At 36.9% G+C, this 12,154-nt stretch overlaps 1 protein-coding gene across 7 annotated transcripts in view; it reads left to right on the forward strand.

Moving 5' to 3' along the window:
- Positions 1-12,154, forward strand: part of CLCN3 (chloride voltage-gated channel 3) — a 60,730-nt gene that overhangs the window by 29,118 nt on the left and 19,458 nt on the right. For all 7 annotated transcript variants that reach the window (XM_058838981.1, XM_058838986.1, XM_058838985.1 and 4 more), the window contains 3 exons: positions 8,788-8,945; positions 9,860-9,959; positions 11,536-11,723. In XM_058838981.1, coding sequence (XP_058694964.1) covers positions 8,788-8,945; positions 9,860-9,959; positions 11,536-11,723 — 446 coding nt within the window. The remainder of the gene's footprint in view (positions 1-8,787; positions 8,946-9,859; positions 9,960-11,535; positions 11,724-12,154) is intronic.

A 12,154-nucleotide genomic window follows, 5' to 3' on the forward strand; every position in this document is an offset into this window, starting at 1 on the left:
ATGATTATGGCACTGTATTTCTGCTGTGCTTTGTCTTAAAGTTCCTTGTGTAAAAGTGGGATAAGGATTTTCAATGATGAGTTTAGCATATTTGACTTAGGTCATTAACATAAAGTACCATCAGGTGTAACTAGAGTTCATTTAGGTAGTTAAAAGTTATCTGCATGTGCTATTTAACTGGTAAGGTTCTCTTTGAAGCATGTTTCTCAATTTTGGAAATAATTTTTTGATGCATTTTTATTTGAGGTATTAGAAAGCTAATGAACAGACCAAGATTATGCCCTCCTTGGACCTGAATATGGTTTGATTGGGATAACCATATTAGTAGAATTATTATTTTTACTGCATCCTGTCTTTGCTCTCTAAAACAGCATATAAGTAAGTTACTCTTACATGCATGCAGCAGCGGCACTTAAAAATACAAATATCTAAAGTTGTGGTGTTCTGACTCCTACAGCCTTGGTCACTGTTAGATCATAGTAACTTCCCGTTTGTAATGTTTCTCTTATCTAACTTTATATATTGTTATACCTTCTATTTTTCTCATCTCCTTCCTTATTATTTATCTGAAATATAAGTTGTAAATTTAGTAGTGGGAGGATCTTAATAACTTTTCACTTGCGTATATGAAGTCCCTATTCATCATAGATATAATTAAATAAACATAATCCATCTGTCTTTATGACTACAAGAAAGGAAATTTATAACAATCAATCCTTTTTTTTTTTGGTACTGCATCATAGAAACAGAAATGTTTGTTTCACGTTAAGTGAAAAGCCAGAGCTCAGGGTTTTGTTTTGTTTTGTTTTCCCATGTCCATTTGTGGTGGTCACACCTTCAAAAGTCTTGGTTTAACTTTGAGGTGCTATTATTGAACTTTGATTTGACTCCAAATTTTAAAAGGTTATTTTTAAACCCGGATCTGTTTGGGGGCAGATGAAATGGATAATATTATCATTGCAGTACTTTGGTAAATAATACAACTTACCCTTGTTCTTCAAAACTTGTTACATTGTTTCCCATTTAGCAGATTTTTTTCAGCTGATTTTTTTCAGTTTGTGTATATAAAGTTGTGTCAATTTTATATGCATTTTGATTGTAATGCAGACACCAGCTTGTTTGAAAGCCTTTGGTGCAGTTAGAAGAACTAATTGAAGAGAAGTGCTGAAAAATCATCGTTGCACACAAAGTGGAATGGATTACTTTATTACAAAGTCTTTAACATTGTTAATCATCAACAGTAGCAAATTCAACTGGTATTGTGTGCAGTGCTTCTCATTCTGAAATTCAAAAATTCTTCTAGCCAGGAAAAGGATATAGTACTTAATGACTCTTTTTGAGTGGTTACAGACAAATTTAAATAAACTGATGATTGTTTCTTGTCTTTAATTGAAAGCCTCATATTTGGAGGTCTGAATATGGAGACAGAAAGAAGCTGAGGCACTAACGCTTACCTTGTGTATACAAATCTTTGTTACCCGCGTAAGTGATCCTTACAGTGTGCATCGCATGCAGGGTGCTTCCCTGCCTCCACTCCCCTTGCCACCTAATACCCAAGGACACACGGGTGAAGCAAAGCCTTGGATTAGAATCTGGCCTCTGGAAAGCTACAGCCCCTGCTGATTTTAACACTCAGCAGATTTGGATGGTCATGTCAGGGGGAGCTTATTCCAGCCTTTACTGTAATCTGGCTAGCTTAATTTTCATTCCCAGAGGTGCATTTATTTTTTTCTCTCCTCCTTTCACACTGCTGGGAGTAGCCCAAAGGAGACAGATTGCACTGCTGTCAGCCATAAGGACAGCGGGTGAGGCAAATGCTGTGTAGTTGTTTAGAAACAGGGATGGGTGAGCAGCAGGAACTATTCTTGCTGTAAGAGTTAGCAATTACATAGCTTGTAGAGAAATACCTTTGAGAAATTAGGTCTTGTTACTGCTCTGCCATTGAATACAACATTGACATTGTTTATCTGTTGTTGTTTTCACAACTCTGGAATGTTTCTAAACCTTTGGGAATTTTGAACTCTGTGAAATAGATGTTACTGTATAGTGTCTGGACATTAATATTTATAGTTTTGAGTTGTTTCCAGCAGAAAGTTATAATTAAAATCTAACAAGGCCCCAAGGGTGTATTTATGTATTTCAGGATAACTAGTCTGACAGTTTGTTGCTATGGAAGGGGGTGAACTTGTTGCTCCCAATCTATTCTCTTAGTTTTTGTCCTTGCACTGGCTCTGTTTCTTCTCCAACAGCACAGAAACTTGATTCCAATTCCATATAATGGCAGATTTTTTTTGTTGTTGTTAGTTTTGTCTGCTTAGTTGGATTAGCATGTTGGCTTGGTTTACTGTGCAGTCAGATCAAGGGTGACAGAGCTGATCCAAGGGTGAGGGTGGGAGTGTGTTACCAGGAACGACAGGGAGGAATAGGGGGAGCAAGATCTACTCTTCATGTGCCAGCAGTCAAATAGATCAGTTCAGTCTTACTGTGTAATTATGTCTCAAGAGGTATGTCTCATTTCTTAAAATAGAATAAGGCAATATAGGCTCAGCTTGAGACAATAGTGTATTTTGTGATGTGCATTGAGAAGATGGGAATCATGTGCTGTGTAACATATAGAAGGGGTCTTAAGCTTTATCATAAGATTATGGCCCCTTGTTAACTCTGACAGCCACCCTCTTGAGAAGCCTGTCTCAGTTCTTTACCTTATTCTCTTGCGAGGGTGTAGCTGTGAGGATTTGTTCTCTAGGTGATACTGGGTAATTGTTCAGATAATCTTGTGGGGTATTACCACATGAAAATCTGTTGTGTGTCGTTTGACTATCCAGGATGTAGCATTTGTCTTAAATTTTAATGTCTCTCTTCTCATTATTTTTATGAGAAAAGAAGGAACACAGCCTACAAGGAAAGAGTTGGGGAGGTTTGTTGAACAAGTTACGCATTAATCAGGAGCAGCATATATGTTGTAAAATCCCTTTCTTCTGTGAAATAAATTAGCCATAAATTTACCAGGTATTTTTTAAAGAAAAAAAACCCCACACCTTTCATCAGCTGCATGTGTTCCAGGGTTTCTTTCAAATTTGAAAGAAATCTCCTGAGTTGCAAATAGACAAAGCAGTATGGGATTACTGCTGCAGGGCGTGAGGCAGCCTTTAAAATACTGTGCATGGCCTCAGGATTGCTGTTTGTAATCTACATAAATCAGTTTTCTGTCATGCTTATCATAGTTCCGACATCAATCAAGATTAAATACTGCTTGTATGAGGCATATCTATAAAATATGAAAGAAGAGATATTCCTTGTGCCTTATATATTCCCTGCTTTAATGAGGGACAAAAGGCAGGGAGGAATCTTGATATATAAAGCAGCTCCTGTAAGCATAGCAAAATGTTAGTTCTGTAATTTTTTTCCTAGTGGTTCCATCAGGAGAAACCAGCTAGGCAAAGCAGGAGGTTGGATCAGTGTTGAGACCCAGCATCCACTGAGTTAACTTCATGTTCTAAGGGAAATGCAGAAGAGCAGTATGGTAAAGATTGTTTGTTTTTTGTCAGACATCATATCTTCTCAAGCAAGATTTGGATTGCATTTTTTTACATTCTCATTAAAACAGAAAATAAAAAAAGAAGAAGTCCTTCACTTCTTCAGACATAAAAGCTTTTTTATGGTGTTGGAATCCACTTATCCACTTATTCTGGTTTCATTTGTGTAGCATTTTTGTTTTTCTTGTACTTCATTCTCATTGGGTGTACCAGAGTACAGTGTTTTACTGTTAACCTTAATGCTTACTACATTTTTTTTTTCTTTTAACCTTGTGCATTTTTTTTTTAACAACTTCAGTTGAAACAGTCCTTCAGCAATACCAGAGCTGATTGCTAAGAAAGGATTGTGCTCAAGGCTTGAAATTACATGCATAGAACGATAACAAAAGTCAGCTGCCTTTCTAGAAGGTAGTTCATTCAAGACTTACAGTGACTGAATCCCCCAAAAGAGTTTCCTTTTTCTGAAGAGGCATGTTGCTTTTACTGTCTAGAGACTTGCAGCTGCTGATTGCACCAGCTAACAACAGTTACATGTTGAGATTCAGGAAAGCCAGCACAGCTTCACCAAGGTTCCTGCCTGACCAACCCAGTGGCCTTCTATGACAGAGTGATTCCATCAGTGAAAAAGGGAAGGGTTACAGATATCATTTATCTGGACTTCTGTAAAGCCTTTGACATGATCCCCCACAACATTCTTCTTTCTAAACTGGATAGAGATGGGTTTCATGAACAGGCCATTAGATGGATAAGAAATTGCTTGGATGGTTATATCCATAGGGGTCAATGGCTCAGAGTCTTGATGAGATAAGTGACAAGTGGTGTCCTTCAGGGGTCTGTATTGAGACTGGTGTTAGTTAATATCTTCAGTAATGACATAAGTAAAGGGATCAAGTGCATGCTTGGTAAATTTGTAGATGACACCAAGCTGACTGGTGCTGTTGACGCTCCTGAAGGATGGGGCACCATCCAGAGGGACCTGGACAAGCTCCAGAAGTGAGCCTGTGGGAATCTTATGAGACTTAACAAGACCAAGTGCAAGGGGGTGTTTGGTGGATGAGAGGCTGGGCATGTCCCGGCCATGTGCGCTTGGAGCCAGGAAGGCCAAATGTGTCCTGGGCTGCATCCAAAGCAGTGTGGCCAGCAGGGAGAGAGGGGGGATTCTCCTCTCTGCCCCACTCTGCTGAGACCCCACCTGGAGTGCTGCATCCAGCTCTGGGTCCTCAGCACAGGAAGGACATGGACCTGTTGGGAGGCCACCAAGATGATCACAGAGCTGAAGCACCTGTGCTACGAGGAAAGGCTGCAAAGGTGGGGTTTGTTCAACCTGGAAAAGAGAATGTTTTGAGGTGATCTAATTGTTGTCTTCCAGTACCTGAAAGGAGCCTACAAGAAAGATGAAAAGAGACTATTTACATGAGTGTGTAGTGACAGGACAAGGAGTTGCTTCAAATGGAAAATAGGTTTAGAGTAAATATGGTAAGAAGTTCTCTACTGTGATGGTGGTGAGGCACTGGAACAGGTTGCCCAGATAAGCTGTAAATTCCCCAAGCCTGAAAGTGTTCTGGGCCAGGTTGGATGGTACTTGGAGCATCCTGTCTAGTGAAAGGTGTCCTTGCCCAAGAAGTAGATGGTCTTTAAGGTCCCTTCCAACCTAAACTATTCTATGATTTTGCCTTACTTTTGCAGTGTGGAAAGACTGTGTTTGCCTTACAGGGATTCTTATGAGTTGTACTAAGCTTCTGAGAGGGTCAGTATACTACTGTTGCCCTCTCTCTAGTAACATGGGTTAGTTTGGTATAGCAGTAATAATAAAAGTTCTGCATGGCACTTTTACCATTAGCTTCCAGTCTCATAAAAACTTAAGCAAACTCATATGTAACAAAAAGGCTTTACTTTTTTTACAGCTCCAAAACAGCTTAGGTATCCTCATATGAACATCAGAAATGTTCTCTTATAGTAGCTAGAGGCTATGCCTATACATCTTATATGTTAAGTGCTTGCTGTGGTTTTTAAGACCAAATCTGCTTCTGTTTTGGTGAAAAGCATGTAGCCAAGAAACCATCTTGAAACTTGAGAACAGGGGAAGAGGGAGAAGAAGGAAGGGGAAATATTTCTGAAGGTTTGCTGAGTGCTGTAATTTATCTCTGTAATGATGATTTCCTGCCTGATAGTTACAATGTTGTGATGAAGTACTTGTATTCTGGTAAGGGTTTAACATTGAAAATATATTTAATGACACTTTGGAGCTGGGAGTAAATAATGAGAATTTGTGTGTTTATGCTGTTGAGAATCATTATCTTCATAGCTGAAAGGAGCACCTTGCTTGTGAAATGCTAGAGAAGGAAGGGTAGAAAGGGAAGCGAAAGCTTGGAAGAGTGTTGAGTCTTAGTAAAAGTACATTTCTCTAAAATCTCCTCTGGAACAGTGTTACATAGATCTTAATACTAGCAGGAGAATATCATCTCAGACTTCTGTGTCTTAGATACAGTGCATCAGATTTTGTGGAGATGTCCTCTTCATGATCCTCTAAGGATGCCCTTCTACCATGCACGCTGCTGCCTGTTTTCTTACTTGGTACAAGATTACAGCTATTCCAGCTATTCAGCTATTGCATCAGGCACTCATGGCAGCTCTGTGTTCAAGAAAAGCTCCTCTTTAGCTTCTTATCTTCTTCTGTGCCTCTTCCTCATCATACAATAATCACTTATATCCCAGTCTTTGGTGTGCCAGCAACTGTTGGCAAAGTAGGAACTTGACATAGTTTCAGTGGGAATTTTACTGTATCTATGACGGTGACCATCCTTTGTAGTCTAGTCCAAATTCTGCTATGGGTTAGGTTCAATGAATATAGTGCTGTCTCTGATGGTGGCATCTCTGATAATCCTCTGGAGGGAATTCCAATTTAGCACCTTGTGATATGCATAAAATAATCTGTTACTGTTTGTGATACATTTACAATCTCAACTTTCCTTTGCCTTCTGTGGCATAGGATTGCATGCTCCTTGTAGTTTGATATTGCTTCATACATAGCAGGGCATAAAACCAACTCCTCCAGAGCAAAGACAATCTTTTGCCCAACTCTACTCATTCAGGCTCAGGAAACTGTGTGATCACATTGTAAGATTAATAATTAAGCTGTGGGTGAGGTTAATTTATGTCCCCTTGCTTTGCCAAAGGAAGCTGTTTTCATGTAAAAATAGTATTTTAATAATGTATTCTGTTTCTGTCTTAATTTTGAGAGCTAAACTAGTTATTACACTGTGAATTCTGTATCTCTTCCACAAGATCACCTTGCCCTTTCAGCTAGCCACACATGGATCTTAGACTTCTAGTTGGGAGAATTGAAAATGGCAAGAGAATTGAACCCCTTATCCTAAAGCAATGTTTTCACAATCACCTCTATTAGCAAATCTGATTTAAATTGTTGTTGTTGTTAGCCTTTTATTAATGGAAGCATAGGTAATGCTTTGTTAAGACTGTCTTAAGAGAGACTAGCAGCAGCTTTGAGAAGAGATTTACAGGGCTTAGCTATGGGAAATAGATGAGTGGGAGTTTAGTATGGCATAGATTGGGGAAAAAAGTATTAAGCTAAAGATGGCACCCGTGCTCGTATAAGAGATTGGTATTAGTGTTATTGGGGAGCTGTCTGCTACATTTGCATTGTCTTCTGTACTTTTAATCTTTATACAGTTTGTAAAAATAGTTGTTTGCGTATCTTGAAAATTACTGATTACATTTTGTCTTAATATGAACTTTGTATTATTTTCTTGTTTTGTCTTTTACCACTAATAAAATGTCCGAAATAAACAATGTATTGTATAGTAGGCATCAACCTGACCTCTTAAGCAATAGATGACTGAGGCACCACTTTGTTCAGAGTGTAATGCCAGGTTCTTCAAGATCTTAGAATTCACATTTGTAAAGGGAAATGGCACATTTTACTTATGTATGAATCTAATTGTGAGTTGTTGTGAGGGCTTGGGCTGGTGAACTGATCATTTGTAGCATTTGGAAGTTTACAGGTAGGTCCTTTGACAAGCTTTTTGTTTGTTAGTTTTGGTTTTTTGGTTAGTTGGAAATTTCTGTTGACAATGCCAAGAAGCTTAAGTAAAGAAGCCTGGAATTAAAAAAACCAACCAACCAACAACAACAACAAAAAAACCAACCAAAACCAGCCAACTAAAGAAAAATACACAAAAAAAGCCCCCCTCAAAACCACAAAATGAAACAAAAAACCCAGCTTAAAAAATCCCCACCTATCTGAACATCCCAGTGTCAATCTAGTGAAATGAGTTCTGGTGTCTGTCTGAACTAATAGAAGCCTTGGTCAACTTGAGCCTACGTCTTTATGAATAGAGATTACTCTGGTGTGCCATATACTGTTGGGCAAATTATTTTGTTCTTAGACAAGTGAGAACTAAGAAAAAAAAGTCAGTATATTACAGAGTTTTTGAAATTTGAAAGCTTAAAAAAAGTAAAACTTTCTTTATTCACTTTTGAAAATGGAAAACTTCTCAGTATCCCTCTTGCTCTTCTTATTTTCATCAGTGCAGTAAATATTAGTGAGTCTGTTGCTCTGCAAGCCGCTTGTGATGACAAATTAGCAGAAGATACTTTCTTTATCCAATATTTCAAATTCTTCATGACTGAGGACTGTTCTGTGATTTACCTGAAAAAAAACCAAAACAAACAAAACATGAGTATTTGTTTGGCTTTTTGTTGCTTTTTAGCTGCACTTACAATATGTTAATAATATATTTTAGGTTTGGTTTAGATGTGTGGGAGAGATTGGTAATCAATTGAATGTATATTTAGAAATAACAGGTAACATATGAAGGTACTGTGAACTTTCTAGCTTATCATCCTTGCTTTGTTTTTGTACAAACAGATTTTCCTCTGGTAGTTCATAAACTGAAATAAACTTCAAGTTAAATGTGTGTCAAAGCTGCTCTTTTTTTCCAGTTGTTTCTATTGAAGTTTTTCTGGACTCTGTACACAAAACGGAACAATAGGGTGGCTAGGACATTCCTGTTTAACCAATGGAAACACAGAGTCACTAACACACAAATTTAACTTACAGCTGAATGACAGTAAAAAGGAGTGGCATGCAACATTGAGAGACCTAATGACAATACAATATGCATATTATGGAAGGTGTCTTAATTAAGTGTCCAGAATTTTTTTGTGCTATGAGCTTAGTGTGACTACATGTATTGTAGAATTAATTTATTCCTGTGTTTCTCTGCTGCAGGAACTCATTATACAATGACAAATGGAGGAAATATCAACAGTTCAACACATTTACTGGACCTTCTGGATGAGCCAATTCCTGGAGTAGGAACATACGATGACTTCCATACCATCGACTGGGTTCGAGAGAAGTGCAAAGACAGAGAAAGGCACAGAAGGGTACTTGAGATAAATAACAATACTTTTTTGGTTGGATGTTGGAGTTAAGGCCTGATTAGTAGCACATACTGTAAATTTGTACATAGTTGCATCAGTTAGAACAACTTGATTACTGTTATACTGTTTAAAAAGCACTGCTTAGTTGGATACCTGCAGTCTTGCAGCATTATTAAAACTTGGAAAGGAAGCAGGAATTTAATAGAGTGGGAATAGGTCCCTGTCACCCAAGTACCATTTTTAAAGTACTGCATTTTTTGCATGCTAGTATATTTAAGGCTATTTTCCAGTGTAGATGTATTTTCATACTGACTGTAGATGCTTTTATACTGGCACAAGTGTGTCTGTGCCACTGCAGCTAGGTGCACAGAGTAAATAAGAATAAAATAAGAATAGCAACTTTTTCAGTACAATAACTTCACATGTCATTATTAATAGTTGTCTAGAAGTACCATAGGGTAGTTATCCAATTATTTGTTTTATTTTACTCTTATGTGGTTTTTAGTCTAAAGATAAAGATGTTCATATTTGAAGTAGAAGTTTTGGAATTTGAATCATATGAAATATCTTATTATTAGTATGCAAACAGTGTAATTGAGGTTCAAAAAATCTTTAGTCTATAGGGGGAAATAATGTTACAATTCACGTTTTAGATGCATGCCATAGAAAGTAATCACTTCTAATAATGTATGTCCTGGATTTTAATTATTTAAATTAAGCAAATATATGTTTCTCTGTCAGTTTCTCGATGGCTAATTTATCTATGTAAAGCACTAAATACAAGCAGAACACTTGTAGTTTCAAGAGAGTTTATTTGCCTGCACCTTGCATCATGCAATTTGTCATACTTCCTTTTTTTTTTCATTATTTGTATTACCCGAATACATACAACTCCACATACTGATTTCTCTTTGCAGATTAACAGCAAGAAGAAAGAATCAGCATGGGAGATGACAAAAAGTTTGTACGATGCATGGTCAGGATGGTTGGTAGTCACATTAACTGGTTTGGCATCAGGTAAATGAAAACAAAAAGGATTATTTTCTTATATTTGTCAGCGAGTATAGTCATTGTATTTTTCCTTTGTTCTCCACCAACCCAGCTAAGAGCTGGTTCAGTCTACTGCACCAATTCCATAAGGGAAGAAAAAAGTTGTCTATCTTGATTTACAGGTTTCACCATTTTGAGGTGAGGGTTTACTGATCAAACGGGAACCAAAATCCTCACTGAAGTTAGAGAGAGTTTCTCAACTGTTTTTGAACTTCCACCTACTAAACTATCAATGTTCTTTAATCCTGTAATTGAGATTTATGTTTTTCCTTTCTGTAAAATTTTGGTTTTTACCTGTAGGTTTTCTTGTGAAAATGTTGCTTGTAAAAGTAGCTCTGGTATATGTGTAGTTTTGGTAAGCACATTTCCTTGTAAAGCATGTGTTTATAGATTAGTGAATTCTAGTTATATGTTTGTCGTACCTTTACAGACAGACCTTTACTTTTTCCAGAGAAAATACTGATTTTAGCAGGTAGTTTGTTGACTGATACTTAAATTCTCTCTTTCCTTCTTAATGTATTTTAGAATTAATTTTACAACTAAAACCATCAAATAGTTTGTGGCCCAGGAGTCAGGCAGTGCTGCTCCTTTTTCTGTTGGTTTAGTTTGGGGTGACTAAAACCTGCAGGAAGGAAAAGTCACAAACACCCATATTAGATTAAATGTTAAGAAAATTAGTTGTGGAGTAAGGCTATGCCTATTGAAAATCATGGTAACAGTGTAATTACTACTTAGGTATATACATAATCACTTTTACAGATTCCATATAAATATATATGCAAAGTTTGTAACATATTTATATACTTCTGGATGCACAAACCAGGAATGTATAATTACTGGAAATTGTTTCTGATAATTTCAGTGGGAACGTGCAGTGTCATGTTTTCAACCTCCTAAGCTGCTGTTTATTAAAATTCCTTTATTCTGTTTCTGAGCAACAAAGTGAGCAAATTCTGGTCTTGAACACTGGTAGGGTTTTCAGTCTCAGATGCCTTTTCTTGTATGTCTAGAAGATCTTAAATGGTACAACCTTGAGTTCAGTTACAAGGAGATCTTATATTTATGTGTTTTAATAATTTGGTTGAAATTCTGTTCTAACGGAATACTGCTTTTGACTTGCCAAGACGCGGGCTAGAATCCTTTTCCACCTTTTAGACAGGTGAATCCCATCTCTTTCCAGCAGGCTTGGTGCAATATAAACTGCTCCATCACAAAAAAGTAACAGTTCTATTTTTACTTCTCACTCTTGGTTTCAGTGGACTTCCAGTGTTGGAGAACTGTGGTATAGGAAAAAAAAGAAAGAAAAAAAAAATCTCATTTAACTTGAGAAACATACAAAGTACTTAATTCTTCAGCAAATATTAGTTATACTGTAATGGAAACAGGATATAATCCTGGAAATCAGTAGTATATTAAATGTCTATTTAATTAAGTTTACTGTAATCACAATGTACATCAGTTAACAGAAGCACATACCTTCATTTTAGCTATGTGTGTTATTTCTTTTTATCAGAACATTAAAACAAACCTGTTTCTGCAACAGGGGCATTGGCAGGATTAATTGACATAGCTGCTGACTGGATGACTGACTTAAAGGAAGGCATTTGCCTTAGTGCTTTGTGGTTTAACCATGAACAGTGTTGTTGGGGCTCAAATGAGACCACATTTGAAGAGAGAGATAAATGTCCGCAGTGGAAGACATGGGCAGAACTAATAATTGGACAAGCAGAAGTGAGTATTTTTTGATGGTCTTGTTCAACAGCTTGGCTGAATAAGGAAAGAAAATAATGGTCTTAAGGTTAGGGTTCTAAACATGAATTTGGGTTGTACTGTCTGTGTCATTTTCCAGCATTTGAAATGATTAATAGATTATAGTGTAATGAATGTGTATTTCATGAACTGCAGGGGGCCTTGGAGTATTGCAGATGTAAGGAAGTTATGAGAATATGGAACTGTAAATGTGAGAATTTCTATTCTTGAACATAGCTGTATGTAAATTAAATCAATTTATGGTGTTCTCTAATAACTAAGAATAGATTTGTTTCATTTTTTCTACCACTTTTTTTAGATAAGGAAGATTTACTGGATATTCACTAGATTTTAGCTGCTATTAGCTATTAAAAAATATACCAGTTTTTTCTTTTTAAGATGAAGTGTAAGGA

Source organism: Poecile atricapillus, chromosome 4, assembly GCF_030490865.1.
Source record: "Poecile atricapillus isolate bPoeAtr1 chromosome 4, bPoeAtr1.hap1, whole genome shotgun sequence".
In the NCBI taxonomy this organism is placed as follows: domain Eukaryota; kingdom Metazoa; phylum Chordata; class Aves; order Passeriformes; family Paridae; genus Poecile; species Poecile atricapillus.